This window comes from Pelodiscus sinensis, chromosome 21, assembly GCF_052426305.1.
Source record: "Pelodiscus sinensis isolate ZL-2025 chromosome 21, ASM5242630v1, whole genome shotgun sequence".
Classification (NCBI taxonomy): domain Eukaryota; kingdom Metazoa; phylum Chordata; order Testudines; family Trionychidae; genus Pelodiscus; species Pelodiscus sinensis.
Genome location: NC_143072.1, coordinates 18,673,712 through 18,694,152, shown reverse-complemented (window position 1 = coordinate 18,694,152; position 20,441 = coordinate 18,673,712). Strand labels below are relative to the sequence as shown.

Below are 20,441 nucleotides of genomic sequence, written 5' to 3'. Positions count from 1 at the left end.
ATATAGTTTTTCCAGCTTGCAGCAGTTGCAGTGTGTATAAGATGGCCTGGCCCATGTAGGTGCCTTTGTGAGACAGTTTCTTTTCACTTAGTAACTTGAAAAGAATAAAGTAGTTTGCAATGGCTCTCCCATGCCCCAGTGTGAATTAGGCCTTGTCGGTACAGCACAGTGCACTGATTTACCTAACCTTGGCTAGTTAAAAAAAAGGACCTCCCCCACCCGATATAGCGACACCTCATTTTTTATCTTGCATCGCTTTGTTACAAATCTAACCTTAACCCTGGGTTAAACCAGTTCGTTTTCAGGGTCTCCATCTTAGCTGTTTGCAATTTTCAACTGGCTTGAGTTAATGTGGCGCACTTTTAGAAAGGTTTGCCTATAGCTAATGGGCTATGACACAGCATAACAGTGCAGGTATCTTCATGACGCGGCTATGCAATCCATCACATTGGTTGCCTCTAATCCAGGGGGATGTGTTTAAAAATCAATTCTTTTGTGTATTTCTGATATAACATATTCTAGCATCTTGTTTTCTTCATTGTATTGGAAAGTCTGAAAGAATACCTATGCAATTGCCGTGTGTCACTTTCTACCACTGTCCTTTATTGTTCTGTTGAGCTTGGCAGTGCCCCTTCTATTAGGTGCACCATTCAGCTGATGACACTGGATGTCACCAGTTGCACTGATGTTCACGTTTTAGAGCACTGGTGTCCAACACGCTAGCCGCTTGTGGCTATTTGGCTGGTTGAGTGCGGCTAGTTGGTTCACAAAATTATTTACATTTTCAGAATAATGTGGCTAGTTCGCTAGTGCAGTAGCTATTATAGTGGCTACTGCTTCAGACCTGGCTGGACACCATGGTTTTAGAGCAGGGCTACTGAACTTTAGAAGCCCCGGGGGGGAAGGGGGAGGGGACAATCACAGCACATGCCGAGGGCTGCAACTTAAGTGTGGTTGCCTATACATGGAAATATATACAAATAGCTTCTTTCACCTTGACAGGCATGAATACAAAGCACTTCCCACAACGCTCCAGCACCTCCTCTCGGGGGGCCAGAAATGCCGACACCCTGTTCCAGCCAGCCCATCTGCTTGCATTTTTCCATGCTCACCCCGCCTAGGAGATGCCTTGCCCATGGGCAGTGTGTTCCCCATGTTCAAAGAATCCCACCCGCGGCTCGCGTGTTGAGCCCCATGTAAACCCAAACTGTGTCGTGGGCTGCAAACCGCATGGCGCCTGTGGGCCTCATGTTGACTAGTCCTGTTTCAGAGAATCACGAGCAGTGGTGAAACGCAGTGGAAAAGTTCTGCTTTTTTCATTCGTGACCAGCGGAGCTGGAAAAATTTTTGTTGAGGGGGGAAAAAAAAAGCTGGGAACATTTAGTTAATTTAAAGCGCTGGTCTGCTCCCCTGCCACTCCTCCCACCCCCGCTGTGTGTACATCGGGCGCTGAGCTGGAAAAATGCTGGCCAACCCGGATCAAAGTGCTGTGACCCCCCACGATGATGACCGCAACCCCCTGGAGGGTCACGACCCACAGGTTGCACACCGCTGCTATATTGGATACTCAGGGTTTTTTTAATGACCTTTTCTTTAGCTCCAGCACAGAATTCACAGCATTGTGCCTTGTAATGTCTTGAATTTCCCATCCCACTCTCTGTGGCTCATTTACATTAGAAAAATTAGATGTTACTGATGAGCAATGTGAGGAATGGGTTCAGTTTGCCTGTTTCTCTGTGATAGAGAGCAGGCCAAAAACCAGTTCAGAAAATGCTGGTTAAACTGTGCTTACAGCAAGTCTGTCGTGGTCTTCTGAAAAAAATGCAGCACACTTTTTATTCTGGGCTACAGGAAAGCGCACTCAGCTGATTTGGGGCAGTCACATTTACCAGTACCACATAATTTTTTCTAGCATAGAGTAGGCCCGAAGGATGATATTGACCATTTAGCTGCAGATTTACCACGTCTGCTTCCACAGCGTTGACACCAATTGTGCTCCATGCATCGGGCACTGAGACCAGCCTACTGCTGTTGGCTGGCACATCTCAGGCTAGTCAACATCTTTCACTAGCCTGAGGCAATTTGTCTTAGTCAGATCTCAGTTAGCAGTGCGGCTCTGTGACAGCACATTGGGCAGGCCAGGCAAGGCATCAGTGCTAGGTGTCTGTTACATCATAATTTGTTCTTACCGTTGTACAAGAACTACTCAGGTAGGGAATGACAATTTCTCCCTGAGCTTGTGCTGTCACTGCTGCTGTGACTTGAAAGGAACAACCAGGGAGTGCATTTGTAACGTCAGCGCTCTAACATCCTTGAAAAACGTAACTTGGCTTTGTTACGTGTCCTTCACTTTTCTGGGCCCCACACAGTTTTTTTGCTAGACTTTGCCATCCAAATCTGCCCTTCCCACTCATCCGCTGTGCCGGCTACAGCTGTACTTGTAGATATTCTCCTTCCTCCTCCAGCATCTCAGCCTCAACATGCTCTTTCTGTAGCGTGTGGATTCAGTGGGCCGACCCCATCAGGTGCGCTCTTTTGTATTATTTCATAGGATCTGACTAGAGGCTTTCTGGTAGGGAGACTGTGGATTAGTTGGTGGATCTGGTATGTCACTTGATCAGTTCCTGGTTTCTACATGTGCCGGCCGGGCTGTTCCTACCCATGCACAAAACACGCAGCTGTGTAGGGCACCATGAAATTTGGGGCATCAAATTGGCAGCCCACCGTCCCCATCGTCTCCCTTGCACAGGCTCAGTGCCAGGGCTTTGGCAGCCCCCAGTTACCCCTCAGGGGCTCTAGTGGCCCCACCTGAGCACCAAGTCCAGCGGCCTCCATCCCATCCCCATCCCCTGGCCGCCCCCTCAGGACTGAGTGCCCAGCCCCCGCTCACCAAGTGGTGGTGAGTGGTGCTCTTGGGACTGGAGGACCCAGATCATGAGACAGCCATGCAGCAGGTGGCTGGGGAGAAGCGGCGCTGTCCCCTGAAAAGCACCACGTCTCTCTAGAGCATGGGTTCCCAAACTGGGGGGGGGGGGGAGGGGGGACTCAGCCCTCGCCTCCTCCCCCAGTTTTGCTATTTCTGTTTTCCGGCCCCGGTTAGTTCCTTTTTTTTTTTTTGCTCAATAAGTTTTGCTGCTGGGGGTGGAGGGGGGCGTGTGAGGGTTTCTCAAAAATCAAAAAGGGGGTGTGATGCCAAAAACTTTGGGAACCACTGCTCTAGAGGGCTGCGCAACGTCCCCCCACTCCTCTGGCCTGCGCCCCCCTCTTGGGCCTGCTCCAGCATTGCCGACCCTCCCGGACCAGACGGACCATGTCCAGTCTGGGAGAGCTGGCAACCCCTTTCCCCACAGCTTCAGATCCCGCCCCGCCCCACCCGTGTGCGAAGAAAGAGTGCCAGTGCTGGGCTGCATAGAGGGACAGCCCTGTGTGAGGCCCCCCCCCCAATTTTTTTCCCAAGCTTTGCTTTCAGAGCACATAAAAAAAAGCCTCCCCACACCATAAACTAACACCAGTAAATATAAAAAGCACAGGAGTGAGGAAACAGCACAGGAAAGGCAGCAGTGTGGTCAAAGTCCCAGCATGGAAGGATGAGACTTGGGTCCTTTTCTTACCCAGCTCCCACTCACTTTTGTTGTGACCAAGTCATTTAACAGCTTAGTTTCTTTCCCTGTTGTTAATACTCAGCCCCATAATCACGTTGCGACTCCTGCATAGAGTATGATGATTGCAGATACAATTTCTTTCGCCAACAGGTGAAAAAATATTCTTGCCTGTATCAACAGACACTGCAATTCTATTACAGTCAGATAAAAGCGTGGGGGGTGGGGGAAACAGACTTTGTAGACAAATCAGTTAAGCTGTGTCCTTTCCAATTAGTCAAACCCAATTCCCACTAATGCAGGAGAGTGAGGAGAACAGATATTTTAAAATGTCCTGGCCAGACTCCCCCATCCCCATCCTGCTCCTGCACCCTACCTCCCACCCAAGTCCCCCCTCCTCCACCCTCAACCCGCTCCTGCACCCAGCCTCCTGATCAGACCTTGCACCCCTTACTCCATCTTGCACCCATTTTGTCATCATGGGTGGTAGGTTGGTGGTCCGCAAAAAGGTCTGCGTAGAGCGGGGTGGGTTGCAGGCCAAAAAATTTGAGAACCCCACCTGTAATGAGTTTCGCTACCTGTAAGGGCATCTTTCTCTGCACACAGCGCTAGACAGATAACATCTATATCTCTAGACGGTTTAAGACCACATAAGCTTAGGGGAACACAAAATCTAGATAGGTTTCTGTGTATACAGTTATGTATAACTACCAGGTGAGGCCCGTTGTTGACCGGGCAAGTAATTTTACATAGATTACACTTATAGGAAAGTTCATGAAATTAAATATATGTCATAGAATTTTTAATTAATGTGCTTGCAAAAGGGAAGTAAAAGATCAGCTGTAAATTTGTAGGATTTCAGCTTCAAACATTCATTTTATTGAATAATTACCATCCACAGTAAATTTGAATCAGAAACTCGTAAAGCTTCCATTATGCTTTCTGTAATTAATTTGAATTATGTTGTGATTTGTAACAGTAAACATTTTCTTTGCACTAAAATGCCAGTTGAAGAGGCGACTCGATTTTAATTTTGTTTGCAAATACTTTAGAAACTCTAATCACAATAGTCTTGACTTTTTTCTGAGGAAAACCTAAAATTATTACTTAAACCTTTCACCCAGCATATTCCGCTGTAGAAAACAGTGCATTCGGCTAATTTAAGTGGCAGGATTGTTTATGCAAAATTTGGTGGCTATAGGTAATTGCAAAGTATGACTTTATTTTGCACAAACAAATCCACAAACAAACTCTTCAAAATATACAGTAAATTCAACTCTGCCTCAACATGCTACCAAACTGGAGACAGGAGCATTAGAAATACCACGATGTAATTACTGTAACTTCCCCCCTGACTAGACTGTTCCATATAAAAGACCGTGTATCATCATTTTCTAATGCAGTAGAACACCTTGTCTGTAATTCCCACATCTGCTAGGGTGGATACATGAACTTACATGGCATGAAGGTTGTTTTCTTGGTGATAACTAGATCCTGTGCTCATGGTTCCAGCCAAGCACAGCAGAAAAACACAATCAGCAACTACCTACTTGCTTCTGAGGCGTACGAAGAGTATGAACATATTAAGGTAAGAGCAGCAGCAGGAGAGGGAAAAAGGCAAACCCGAGGGCTACATCTACACTGCAGGCTTCTTGCGCAAAAATGTGCAGAGTATCTACACTGCACACATGTTCTTGCGCAAGTAAATTTACAGTAAAGCATCGGAACAGAGGGCTTCTTGCGCAAGAGTTATTCCTCTCCCCACGAGGAATAAGTCCTCTTGCGCAAGAGCTCTTGTGCAAGAAGGCAGCGTGGATGGGCAACAGGGGTTTCTTGTGCAAGAGAGCGTCCACACTGCCATGGTCGCTCTTGCGCCAAAGCACATCTCTTGCACAAAAGCACATGGCAGCGTGGACGTGCCCTTGCACAAGGATTTTTGCACAAGAACTCTTGCACAAAACAGTTCTTGCGCAAGAAGCCTCCAGTGTAGACGTAGCCTGTAGATACAAAAAACCAACAACAACGAAAAAAACCCAAACAAACCATTCCCCACACACTCATAATAAATGGGATTTCACAACTCTGTTCAAAACAGTTTATTTTATTTTTTTGTCAGACAAACACATTGATTTCTGGACCACAGTAGAGGATGGAAACCTTTCACAAACTTATTTATTTGAAAATACAAATATAAAATTATACTTTCCACATCTGTGATGTGAGAGACCCCCATCCACGTAGTATTTTACAACAGGGCTTTAGAAAGCCGTACACAGAGACCTGAAAGATGCTTGCTATATAGATACAGATATATGTATATGTGTGTGTATATAGAGTTTAAAAAAAAAGTCACTACCAAAGTTCTTATCAGTTCATACTAAAGTATAAAAAGAAGGGCTAGGCTCGCCACTGTGCCATAGTTTGTTTAGGTACATTTATGACCACCTGAAATGCTTAGATTGGCATTCTATTACTGATGGAGTTCAGAACTTGTACAACAGATAATGAATTATAGTCGCTAGCCGCTACAGTCAAAAAACGACACACCGAGAATCTCACGCGTGGCGTCAGAGTATGTACAGAATACACGTTTATAACACGGGTGACTCGCTTCTTTGTCGAAGTTTTGTAGCTTTGATTTTTACACTGAAATGAAATTCTGTCAAGACAATACATTCTGATTGTTTGGAAACTTGTGAACAGATCACTTAGATTGACTTTCTTAACTACTTATATTTGGTAAATTTTATTACAGTATTAAAGTATTGCTTAGCTTACAGAATCTCCTCATGTAGTGTCCACGCACAAAAATGGGTTTGAATTAGATTCTGTACTTATGAAACTCTACAGTGTATGTATGCAGACCACAGATTCTGCCCGTGTGTCTTCAATGCATGGTCTCCCAAACTTACACTAACTTTCATTTTCCTGTGTCATCTGGTTTGCTTAAAAAAAAAACCCAAAAAACAAAAAAACCCCAAACATCCAGGAAAAAAAATCATCCACAAAATTTCCACCCGAGAGACAATTCCACAGCATAAAAGATAACTATGAGTTAGTGTTTTTGTAAACAATTTCATATGCAATATCATATATAACCATGGCTGACCATCAATAAAAATGTAGTAAACAATATTGCTTTATTATAGATTATGTTGCATTGACTGAATGGCAGAATGAAACAGGATGGTATTTGTGGCTGAAGTCACTAGCCCTCATTCACACTAAAGATCAAAAGAGCATTATAGGTTTTATAGCTGGGGGGAGAAAAAAAACTGAACACCTTTCAGGTCATTATTACCCATAATTACCCAATGATTTAAACTAATCTAGCAAGATGTATAACATTCACCAGCTGTAGACTGCTGTACAATGAAAAAAAATTACAGCAACAGAGCCATGCTACCTTAAAGTCCAAGCTACAAATTCAAATTAAAATGAACATTATGAAGTATAGAAAAAAAAAGGACAGATAGATCAGTCTTCATTTTAATCAAGTCAATCACAAATGAATATTATTGGGGGAATGGGGGGGGGGGGTCGAGGTGGGTAATTACTCAACTAAATTTTCCTAAATACCGCAATCCCTCTAAAATTTACATTGTGTTTAGTAACAAAAGTTGTCCCACTGTGTTATAATGCAGGTCTACCAGAAATGGGAGTGGTGGATCGCTATTTGGATACAGAAAGGAAAACCCATCTGTACATTAATAGTGGACTTCCTGGGGGAGCAGGGGTTATTTTTTGTTGCCCATTTGCACAGCTAGACAGGCGGTCTCTCCTTTTTGGTTACTGCAGGGGTAACAGTTCTAAATGGGCAAGATTAGTTGTGTCAGTGCATTCACCACTGTGCTTGACTAAAATAAAGAAGTAGCTGAACTTTTGTGCTAAAATAATTCATAAAGAAAATCCTTCAAAATGGACTTCTAGATGAGTGGGGGGGACTAAAGTGAACCTTAGTCTAGGTAGCCACATCAAAAACATATCCGGTTCCACAATATTTGTGCTATGGGCCACTGGGACTTTTCAAAAGGTATATAAACATCTAAAACATATTCACACAGATTATCAATTTCTTCTGAGCATTCTTAAAAAAATATTTTTCTCTTAGTAAAATCATTTGAATATACCATGCCTCCCTCTTTTAAAAAATAAATTAAAAAAATCCAGTTTTGCATATCTAGCATTAGCATTTAAGGTAGTATGGCACACCCCCTTTCTAAAGTCAAGGGTGGGGATCTACAAAATGCTTTAAGAGTTTGCCAGCATTTTCAACATTGTGAGACCTTTGGTTAGTTGAAACCACATCAGATCAGCAAAAAAATAGAATAAAAAGACGGGAAAAAAGGAAGAAACTGCCCAAAATTATTAGCATTTTTTTTTTAAATAAGAGAAAGTTCTATCCTTACTGGTCCTAAATCTGATTAACTACATCTAAGTTTTTAACCTTAATTACAATACACCTACCAATATGTACTAGAAGTGGAAAAGAGAGAGAGAGGAGGGGGAAATTCACTACACTAGCATCAGGACAGCACTCTTACAAGATAGCCATTTTATACACTATTAACATACAACAATGATCAACAAAGAATATTCTATGAGGTGATAGGGAATGGAGAGGAGAAACAAATGGTAGTACAGTACGTCATCAACATTGACAAAATATTAATAAAAAATTCCCTGACTTATACATTGGATTTCAGGGAATTTGGTTTGTGTTTTTTTTATTATTTTTATTTTTTAAAGAACTGTTATTTTATTACTTGATCAAGTCTCAATATTTAAAAAGCGTCCAGCATTTTGCTTAAACCTGGTTGTTCTGAAATAAGAAACAAAAAAACCTAAAATATTATACACACAAAAAGCATGATTTTGTTTAAAAAAAACAAGGTTTTTCTCCATTCAGATAGCATTATGATGCCTTGTTTTTTTTTTTTGTTTTTTTTTTTAAGATGCCTTGCTCTACCTGGTCTATTGAATGTCTACATTAGTCTACTTGTTAGTAAAATTTACAAAAATAGGAGTGCAGCAGCTCTTTTTAATAAATGTCGCATTCAGTGTCTTATACTGGCTGTACCTAAAGTACCAAATTTATAAACGTAACAATTTAAAAAAATATTAATAAAACTTGTCAATATTACGTTAAAAAAAGAAGAAATATATCCATACTACAGTATGTTCTTAATGCCACCTACTGCATGGTACTTCTATTTTGCTGTTGCAGGCCTATTTACCAATATTAAAAAAATTAAATTAAAAAATATCCTTCATAAGTTTCCTCCCCCAACAGAGGACCACATATATAACAGCCAAATATTAAACATGTGCAAATAGGAAACTGTCAGTTTTTCCCCCTACCAGTCACAGTGCAATGATGTTTTATACTTTTTTTATATTTTTTAATTCTGTTTACATCTACAATAAATTAAAATCTTCTGTCGCTTCTAGGGTGATACTTGTAGCACTGAGGTATTCCAAAGAAACAAAAATAAAAAGGTTGCTTTCCTAATTTGTTAATATAGAAAATAATGGATAAAAGGTATAATGCAAGCTTTACCACTGCTATTCCTATGGCATGGTAGACATGGAAGAGGAATCTCTTCTCTGCCAAGCCTTCATAGGACATGCAGAGCAGCTGAAATGACTGGACAGCAAGTTGATCTCATTTAAAATAACGACTAATAAAGGTGTGCTTCAAACTTTAAATATTTTAAATATTATTACAATTGTAGCTTCTTTTTCAGTCTTGGGAAAAAGCCGTTCTTAAATTAAAAAATATAACTAAACGGTTACCTTTTAAGCTGTGCACATATGACTAGTTAATATGCTGGTATGACGCTAGTACAGTTATAAGGTCTAACACACCTACAGAGCAAGCTAAACAGTGTTAATCTAACTTTTATGGGCCAGCTCTGGGCAGTTGATCTAAACATTTAAAACTTTTATTTTTTTTCTTCCATTTAGTAGAGAAACTGCCTTAGACTGACTCCATCACAAAAATATTTTGTATTTCTCTTTCTTAATAGTTTATATGTAGTTAATGGAATTGTATTTACAGTTTTTTTTTCAGAATTCACAATTTCAAAAAACCTTATATCACCTCTTTCAACCAAAAAAAGCACTTATAGAAAAAGAAGGACACAAAAAATTTTGCAGTCCTTACCTTATTGCCGAAAATAGATATAATTAGGTTAACAAAGACGTCACAAATAAAAAGAACGGCTACAGATTCTGCTATTCAGCTACCCTCTCAGCTCCCTTACAAACTAGAAACTTTACTTCAGCCCACCCGCTGCCCTTGCTCTACTTCTAATTCAGTGTGTGCTAAAATTCCACCTGAAGAGGTTTTACAGTTTCAGAATCGGTACCAAAAGACTGAGAATCACGTTACCATCTCAGCATCCTTTAAGCAACAACTACAAAAAACAAAAGTAAAAAGGGGGTGGGGGAAAGAAAAGAAAACCCTTTAATATAAACAGCTATACTATGGTTAGGCTTTTACTAAATACACAAATTAGAACTACATGACTACGAGAGTATGTCAAATGCTATGAAAAAATGTGATTCAAATAGATTTAAAAGGGGGGAACATATCAAGAAAATAAAACAAAAGAGAAATGGATTATATATACATATTTTTAAAAGCTGTTGTTTTTATAGTACAGCAGGTTCATGAGATGATGAGAGAGAGATTTTAAACAACCTAAGTCCACAGAGTGCCACCTCCAGTTTGTTTATGTTATTGGTGATGATGATGTAGTGCTCAAAGTCTGATGATATCACCTGAACATGGGACCATTCAGAAACTTCGCCCTGTCTTGCCTGGACATCCAGATATAGTCTATAAAGGATAAAAAGAACACATAACATAACCAGACTTTTTGAGAGTGTCATGTACTTCTATCTGTAAATTGACCAATGGAATTCTTGTGCAGGTCTCCGTATAATATTTTGATGTACTTTGCGCAATTAGTGCCATGCAGTAACCTTGAGACACGATAGACCTTAGCCAGGGAGGTGCTGAGGACCAGTAGCTCTCGTGGAAGTCACTTGGAGCTCAGTGCCTCTCAGTATCAGGCCCCACTATTAATATGGGTAACACAGAAAAAGGTAGTATCACTTACATATAAAATGGTGAACAAAAATAGTCTAAACAGGACCTATTCAGTTTATGTAAACAGCAGGTGCCACTGGCAGAGGGCAGGGCAGAAGGTTGATGCATGGGAACGGTGCACAATTTTTATCAAAATGAGACGTGTATTTAAACATTTAACACCTGTGTTTTGGGTCACAATCTGTTGTAAATCACATGGTGTAAATCCAGAGTGACATAACTGAAGTTTAGAGGTTTACTCCGGATTGAAAAGCTATAGAAGAGCAGATTTTTGGCCGACTGATCTTCTCACTCAAATACATATAACAAAGGTAAAGTAAATACCTTGCTTTCAAATTCAGTGCTCCTTTGACAAGCTCCTTTTCTACTTTTTACAGGGTGGTTTTTGTTTACTAATATTAGGGAACAATAAAATATTACTAGATTCATCAGAAGTACTGGAAAATCTCCTTATGCACCAGTCACTCTCTTGAGTTTACATAGCATTGTAATATTCATATTGTAAAACTACTGAAGTACTTGCAAGAGGGTAACAACTTTATAATGGGTACATTTCAACATAATGATTACTTTTATATATGGATACGTAACTCCTAACTCACCAACCCTGCCAACACTTAAGACGTGTCATTAATGAAAATGACTGCAATAAGAACTACTCTTTGCAGGACGGGGTAGATGGGGTAATTATTATTAAAACTTCACTATAGAAATTATTTAATTATGACATAACAAAGCAAAACATCCCTGCAATTGAGGGTATATCTACAGCGCAGGTATCTTGCATTTTATGTAGATGTTCTCTTTCCAAATGATTGTGTCCCTTTCAGGAACCTGATTTGTCTTGTGCACTCCCTAAGTTTTATCTCAATTAAAAATTACATGCTTACAAAATCAGATATAAACAAGTGTCACTACATACTATTATTGGAAAACTGCTGACTTTTTTGTTTTTACCATATAATTATCAATCCATAGAATATAAATATTGTACATCTATTTATATAGTGAGCAGGATAAAAAAGTTGTTTTAGAAATTTTAGTTTGTACTGGCTTTGCTGGTGCTTTTTATGCAGCCTGTTGTAAAAGCTGAGTTGAGGTACCCCCAGAAAGACCTCTGCATCCCCCTCAGTTCTGCATCCTGCCCAGGCTAAGAATCACTGCTCTAGGGGGCTTCCTAAAAACAAACAAGCGAGTTCCAGCCTGAGCTGCACAAATGAGTATGCACCCAGCCTTGCAGCATCCTCACTGAAGTGAGTTAGAACACAGCTAGCCTGGGTACCTCTGCATGAGCGGCAAATCCCACCTGTGGCTGCAGTGCATGTGCACCCTAAGACCAGGTCAGCACTGGACACGGAAGGTCAGGTTAAGGGACACAATTCCAGCTCCATAAAATCCAAAGCTGGAGTTGGCATACCTTAAGCCAAGTTTGGCACCATCTTCAGATGTAGGCCGATGGGAGCAAATGCTCCCATCAGCTTCCCTTACTCCTCGCAACTGCGAGAAGTACCGGCACCAACTGGTGCGGCTCTCAGCATCTGATTTAGTGGGTCTTAACTAGACCCACTAAATCAAATACCAGATAATCAATCACTAGTGCGGCAAGTGAAGAGGGTGAAGAAGTACACGCTGGCAGACCTGAAAGCTCGCGCACTTAAGGGCTGGACCTTGACGTGACATTCACTAGAAATGATTTTAAGTAGCTTCATTTTTAGAGACTTCAGTTGAAAGTCATCACACTCCATCTCAGTATCAAGATGAGATTTTTGCTCTAAGAAACAGCATGTGGAGGACCACTACGTTAGCACGCTGGAGCAATGGCGTCTACCCACTGATGGAAGAGTTAGATAAGTGGAAGTAGACTTTGACAGGTACGGTCACAATTACAAATTTCAAACTCAATAGTCCTTGAGAAATTAATAAGAGAGACCCCCCCCCCCACTAATCTATTTTAATTAGCAATGAGCAGTGTTTACAGCAATTTCTGTTTTTAAGTCATTAATGCACTTGTAACACTGGCCAGTAAATAACTGTTACAGCTGTGGTAAGCAGTATATTAATTTTGTTAACATTTGCTGTCTTGCAGCATTATTAGTTCAAATTATGATGTTTTGTTACAATCCCGAGCAAGCTTAGAACTACACAGCTTGTCTTTACGTAGGCTATGGACTCAAGAATAATGAAGCATTCTAAACCAATTGCTGTGTGTTTACACACACTATAATGTTGCCCAAAATAATGGGGATTAAAAACAAGTGCTTTTACTCCCCCTCAAAAATCATATTTTGTGGAGCAAATTAGTTCAGGGAGAATTCTTAAAAATGTAAAATTCACATTTAGGCTAAAATGCAGGAGATATGACCATTTCTTGTCGTACATTAACAGAGATAATAACATATTAATAGTTAAAAATTGATCAATGTACTATCTCCACTAGATACAAAAATCACATAGCCCAGAATCAATGGGCATTTTGTGGGGGTGGTTGTGGCTTGATTGATAAGGTGTATGGGGGAGAGAGTGGTTTTGGTTTTCTATGTAGGGTTTGGGGTTTTTTTTTTTAATATACACACTTAAGTACCCTCCATACATATTGTAACAATTCCCGCCCTTCCGTAATTATAATTTTAATCCCATAGATTTATTTGAAATATGACATTGATCAAATGTATTCCCAGCTAAGAATCAACAGAAATAAAAATTAAATGTGTAAATGTATTTAGTATCTGTATAGAAAAATGTAATCTACAAAGGTAAGCACGTGGTTTAATAGGTATAACTTTTGTTTTCTAATGACTGACTTTTTAATTTACATCATTAGAGGTATAAGAATATTCATTTACAAAAATGAATATGCCAAAAGGCCAAACAATTTTTTTAAAATATGTAATTAACTCAAGCGCAGTTAAAAGGGTAGGAAACTGGCAGTGATCCAATTACTAAGGTAATGTCTTTAATTTAATTTGCTTAGGTTTAATTTTTTAATCTCGATAATTGCTCTATGGCTACTAGTAACAATGTTATCTCATAACTGTAATATTTGGTACAGTACTTAATTATGAATTATAGTTTTCTTTGCAATAAAGCAAGGGTGCTCACTTATTTTTAGAAAATTGCATTCATAGCAAATATGCAATCCTCACAGCAACACGGCCTGTTGGCACTTTTTCATTTGCTTCCCCAAAGGGTTCTGGAATCATCATTTATTCCTTTGGGTTTTAAAGATTCCAAATGACTGCTCTAACAAATGTAAAAACACTAACTTTGTTGTGTCCTAGGTCCTGATTCTCTTCCAGTTTCCAACCCACAAGATTGATTTTAAAATAAACAATTGCAAAAAGGAATGATTAAAGATCAAGGAAAATAAAGAAAGTGAAAATCAAAAGGTGTTTTCTTAATCTACAATATATATGGGAAATAGTAGCTAAGCATAAAATACAAATGGTATATACTGTAATACCTCAAAGTGAGATGGCAACCAACCATGTGTAACGTTTCAATGGTATCCATTTGTAAAAGCCGTTGCAATCAAAGGTCCCTAAAATTGTACAATTATTAAGGTCATCAGTGTTCTATACATGGGAACAGATGATTATTATCTTTCGGCAAGAAATTATCAAAGGACTTGAAAGACTGTGTTGCCAGCATGAATATGTATTTAAGAAAGCTGTTCTCTGGTCACCAATGACTTGTGCTGAATTCTAACCTTACCTTTCCAAGACTGTAATCTTCTCACGCCTCCTCTACATTTTTTTTTTAAATTAGGATTAGTAAAATGACAATGTTAACAATAAAGAATAAAAAAGACCCCCTGTTCTCAATAAGGTTATTGGGGGAGAGGAGGACTTAAGAGGCTGCCAATCTGTACGTCAGTGAGAAAATACTCTCTTAAAAAATGATAGTGCAGACAAAAGCAAGATGCCAAATGTATTATCATTATTATTTGACAGTCAGGATATTGCAGAGGTCAAAGTGCACACGTTTTCAAGAACAAACAGGTCTTTTTCTTTAGGTGAAAAGTGGAAATGAGAGGTGTTAGAAGTGGTGATAGATTGCAGTTTAAATTAATGTAATTCTTGGAACACTAATAATAATTCACATTTCATAGCACAACTGATCCAATGAGATTGTCAAGTTATTTAAGTGACTTATGCGGGGAAAGAAATTGAACAAGAAAAGGGTATTTAAAAAATACAATGAAAATCACATTAGTTAATTTCAGGGGCTTTGTCTGCACTACATTTCCTGCCCCTCCCTCCCCAAACTAATTTGGCTAAAATAGCAACATTACTCAAAACAAAATAAGAGAGTAACCTTTTGCAACTGCTCAATACATCTAAAATGGAAAACACACAATGAAAAAAATCTCATTGTTGGCTTAAATTTTTTTGGGGGGAGGGAGATGATTTCTCATTTCAAGACTGACAGCCACTAAACAGATTCCAAACGCATTCATGCTAACACACAGAGGTAAAACAATACAATCTGGAAAAACAGCATGCAAGCTTGTTAGGTAAATTTCCATTGCCTAATATTAGTTCGATGATAGAACCATGAAAATCTTTCCCATTGACTTGAACAAAAAATGTTTGGGACTTACTTGAGACCTGCCAGTGTCAAGAAGTGTTAGCAATCATCTAGTTATCAACATGTATCATATCAGGCTAACTTTCCTTCTTCAATTCTATACTATACAATTCTATATAGACCCCAATTCTGCAAATACTTGTGCATGTCTTTAACTTTAATCATGAAAATCATCCTTTTGATATGAGCAAGACTTCACATCTGTTTTAAATTAAGGAAATGTATGTTTGCAGAACTGGAGATGCTAAAGCAAAGAACCACTTTCTCTCCGATAGGGAGAAAGAACTGGAGTATTTGACACAGTTAGATGCGTCAGACTAAAATATTTGCTCTTCAAAAATAGAGACACATTTAAAATGAACAGAAACTTTTAAGTATTTTTTAAAATATTGCACTTTCAATATGTCAAATCCATAATGGAGGAGTAGGGGGTCATACAAGCATTTTCAATTCCACTTATAATTCAAGTGACAGTCAGGGCAGTAGAGTGTGCCATTTTGAAACAAGTCTATTAGTAAATTGAGCAGGTTAGATCGACTAGTATCACAAAATGGGAAAAGGCTAAGTGAGCAATGCACTGCACACAATTCATTTTTAATTAAAAAAAAAACTCTACAAAAAAGTTCCTGAACTAGATTCAAATGCATCAAGTTGAGAAGGGAGAAGAAATGGTTACTTACAGCGATTCCATGGCCAAAGCCAGAGCCCGGCTGAGGACTGGCAGCACTTATGTAATTACCAACACCGGAGTCCTGACTGGCTGTACCGTAGAGGTCTGCGACTGGACCTGGGCTGTTAGCCCCTGGAAATCCTCCTGGCCGGGCTGGATTGGAGCCTGCCGGGGAAGCGGGTGCGCCAAAATTCGGTTGAGCACTGTAGCTATTCAAGACTGGTGTGCAGAGAATAAAGCTGGGTATGAGGCCAGAAGCCTAAGCATGCACAGTTATTACAAAGCCAAACACTAGAATAAACAGCCTAGGCCCAACTTCTAACACTTAACCAAGGCCATGCGATAGGAGAGCAAGTACTGAATAATAGTCAGCCCATACTACTAAGAAGCTTGGCGCTCCAAATATATATAGAAATATATATATATAGATAGATATAAAACAATCATTCAACACACTACTGCAACCAGAGACTGGAGGTGCTCATTTTCACCAAATTATCACAAACTATATAGATATTTTTCAACATCTGATTTGATGCTCATGCAGTAGTAACAAGTTTTCTAGATCTGGGCACGTCGAGACAGCATTCACATCCCATGCAAACTACAAAGGAACTAGTTTTAGACTACACATTGTGTTAATATTGATATTAAAATGTTGACAGCAAATAAAGCAAATCACATCTAGTAAAATCATTTTTGGATCCATTCGATACTTTACAAAAAAACCCAACAACCCCGCCCTTTGCTCTGTAAGCTACATAAAGATTTCAACATCTAAATGGCTTTTTTTTTAATTAAAAATGACATGGAATGGAACATTTTGGAGTAACTTTTCTTTTTAATTATTATGACAAATTATTTGTTCCTTAGATTTGGAGAGTAAAGACCTCACTCTGTCTCCAAAACTGCAAAAAATAAGTAAGTGGAGATGAAAAAAAAAAAAAAAAAAAAAAGAATTTCATTGAATCTATGACAATCACCTCCTTAAGGGGAAGTAAAAGATTTTTTTTAAGACAGAAAAGATGCTAAAGGATAAATTGCTATATTTAAGCATACTAGATGATTAGGTTTTGGCATTTCTCACAATCACTCTCGAATGTAAACTTTATGAGTAAAAGACTTGAATGCAAAGAGAAATGTTACCAGACTAGGAAGACTCAAATGGAAATATGTAGCTTGCCTGAAGATAAACCTATGTTACTTGCAAGGTCCTGTCCTGTATGCACCATAAAGTCCACTTACTCTCTCACGGTATCCCCTGGCAAGCCCAATAAAGTTAGTGCACATATACATGTATTTTAACCTGCTCCCAGTTGGTTTCAAGTTCCCTTACTTAATTAGACTAGAGTACTGAACAAGAGGATTCCAAACCAACACAGTGAAAGGACAAATAAATCAAAAAAGAGATGCAGTCTGGCAAGGCCTCTATTAAATAAACCTCAGTTATCACTCTCTTTGTAACAGCTAGAGAAGTTTGGGTTTTAGTCATCAACTCCAAAGAGGCAGATACTTAAACACCTTTTAAAACCTCTCTACATATAACAGATGGATTCCAGGCCCTGACCTGAAGAGACTTGTCCTTACATCTAATTGCACATCTGTTCACCTCTAATTGCATCTAGTTACAGAGAGACCTAAAAGTGAAATTAAATAGCGCCCAGTCATACCCAACCTTTCATTATCTCTGAATTATTAGTGCAAAGTAGATATTAGAAACAGGCGCTGGCTGCAAAGTTTTGTATTTCCCCAAAATTCAAGGCTGTACTACTCTAGTTTTTTGGCCTCTCTTTTTGCTGGGTCTCCTGCAGATACTCATTAGGAGTTAAAAAGGGGGTGAGTACAGTGTGGCAGCTGGTGATCTATGAATCTGCAGCTAAGAAGGGAGTGGATCAACTGCAGGTTTTTATTAGTGATTCAACTGAAGCGTGAGCAAATCCTGCTTCTTGGTCAAGAGACATCCACAAAAAATTGGGGCCCTCCTCTGTATAGCTTTCCAACGAACCACACGGGCTCTGGATCAGCTCCTGGTTATACATGACAACAACTGTACATGCAATTTGGGTACAGCCAACTGCCAGCATCACCTTCGGCCTCACACACTGTGGGAGCATGAAGTCCAGAGGGCCATGATCATTCAGGGTTTCCCATTATGCCACTGGCTCAGAACTGATTGCATCCTCTAGATTTAAAGACTCAACCAGATCAATTAACCGGCAAGTAAACTGGCAACCAATGGCTCTGCAATGGTTGGAAAGTCCATTTTACAGCAAACACGGTGCAATGTGGCTCTTTTGAACTGGCACCAGGAGGAAGTAAGTAGGCCATGTAATTCGGCATGTTAAAAGAAATAAGGGAAGAGAAAGTAAACAGATTCTTTTGGAACAAGCCGGCAAACAAAGCCCCATTTTTTAATATTAAAGATTAAATGTCAAGATAACATTTGGCCTTCTCACTCAGGAAGAAAAATATCCAGCGGAGATATTCAAAAGCCTTTTATTATCTTGCTCTAGCACACTCTTTTTTCTGGTTCAATTAAATGGATACAGGTTTTACTGCCAAGTCACACAGAAAACCTGGTTTGCCCAGTTGAGCAAATCCATGGGCCTCTACTAGGCCCACGGGAGGGAAAGAAACCATTTTACATTTTCTTCATGCTGATTTGCAAAGAATGCAGACAGGGCCTTTACTAAGGAGGATAGAAGGACACATACTCCTTAGAAACACACCATGCCGGGAGGAAAAAATTAACTGTGCGCAGGGTAGGTAAACAAATAACCCCAAACAGTCCAACCAGTAGTCTAAGATCACAAGAGCTGGCTAGTGGCAAACTTTCAAAAACAACACTACTGACTTTTAAGAGAGTTCTCAGTCTTGGTCCAGCCTACTACTGAATGACACTGAACAACTTGTACTGTCATTTCTATGACTTGCTTTAAAGTCTCATATCGCAACATATGCATGTGTGCAGGGGAGAAAAGGGTAGACGAAGAAGTGTCTGCTATTACGAAAGACAACACAGCCTGATTAGTGTTTTTTAATGTATGTGAATCCAGGAATGATGGCACCCCTCGAGTGGCTTGGTGCTACCATATTCCCTCCTGTCAGCTTGGCTTTGCTCCCTCTGAAAATTAGGAACAGCAAGCATTTTGCAAGCAGGCAGTCCTGTTTGGAATTGTCTATGGAAAGACATTATATGGCAGTCTCTTCTGAAGAAGAAATGTTCAGCTCTGACTAACAGCCAAAAAAGGGACTTCACCCTAAAAAAGTATCTCCCACGTAGACCACATACATGGTGCTAAACAATTTTAGAGCCCTCCCCCTTTTAATTGAATTGTCATGCAAATTAACAGCTTCACTTGTAAAGTCTCAGAACATCCATTGTGCCCTTAAAGTATTAGTATGCTGAGGCTGGAGAGAACGCCACATACCTAGCAGAGTGGTAGAATCCCCAATACCTCAGCCTTTGCTGCGGAACCATGACTTGTGCTTCCCTCCGGGGCCGACTCCCCCACTCCCACAGAGAAGGGAAGTCCCAGTGCATGCCTACGGGGACTCCTCCAGTAGGCTCCTGGCACACCACAGACCTGGGGCAAGGAAGCAGCCAGTGCATTTCCGAAACCCCCGGAAGTGACGCGCAACTCAGGACTTCTGTCTACCCAGTGGGAAGCCACCACTACCTCCATTGTTGCTGGAGGTAGGTAGTGGTACTTCTTGCGGGTGAGGGAAAATGGGGGGCCCGGAACGCCTTGCGATCGACTGGTCAAGGCCTTGCGATCGACCAATCGATCGCGATCGATGGGTTGGTGACCACGGGTCTAGAAGGATTACCACACTTCCTCTGCTTACTGGGCTCTTAGAAGACATTTAGGGGTAAATTAGAGCTAAATAACAGACTGACAGCCAGGACTGGTGGCTGTAAACAAACTTGATGGGACTCCAAGAAACTTGGCCAAACCCATGATAAGTGGACATCCAGCTAACTAAAATCATGCCAGACCACAGATGTTGCAGAACCCGAGACTGCCAGATTAGAAAGGTTCAAACTGGATTAATGGCAAGATACAGTGAGCCAATTACACTAAAAATCATACTGACAATGACCAGAGTTGGGCAGAATTCTAGCATGGCTGATCAGCTCGACAGCTGTGTCAAAATCCACACGATGAGAGAAATGAGAGATGCAAGTGACCAGATAAGAACATCTAGCCTTCTGTACGTGCAGAAAACAGTCCCCCCAACAGAAGAAATCACATATCTGACTAACGCTGTGCTGCATGCGTGAAGAGAGGGTGAGAGAAACACATTCCCAAGCTTCAAATAGTGTCACTTGCTTAAAATGTATTTGAAAGGATGAAGTATCGGGGAGGTGGAGCTGGCTGACTAGCAGATCTAGATACTGATATTCACAGCGTATATCCAAGGATTATGGAAGCAGCAACGGTGTGCGCCTCATAAAACACAACCA

General features: G+C 40.1%; 1 protein-coding gene across 22 annotated transcripts in view; it reads right to left on the bottom strand.

Moving 5' to 3' along the window:
- Positions 1-5,680: 5,680 nt before the first annotated feature.
- Positions 5,681-20,441, bottom strand: part of MSI2 (musashi RNA binding protein 2) — a 468,712-nt gene continuing 453,951 nt past the window's right edge. For 17 of the 22 annotated variants that reach the window (XM_075904806.2, XM_075904805.2, XM_075904814.2 and 14 more), the window contains 3 exons: positions 15,984-16,192; positions 14,177-14,254; positions 5,681-10,443 (listed from right to left, as the gene is read on the bottom strand). In XM_075904806.2, the coding sequence (XP_075760921.1) occupies positions 14,213-14,254; positions 15,984-16,192 (251 nt within the window). In that variant the 3' untranslated portion in view covers positions 5,681-10,443; positions 14,177-14,212. The remainder of the gene's footprint in view (positions 10,444-14,176; positions 14,255-15,983; positions 16,193-20,441) is intronic. The other 5 variants (XM_075904810.2, XM_075904822.2, XM_075904824.2 and 2 more) reach the window with 2 other exon arrangements.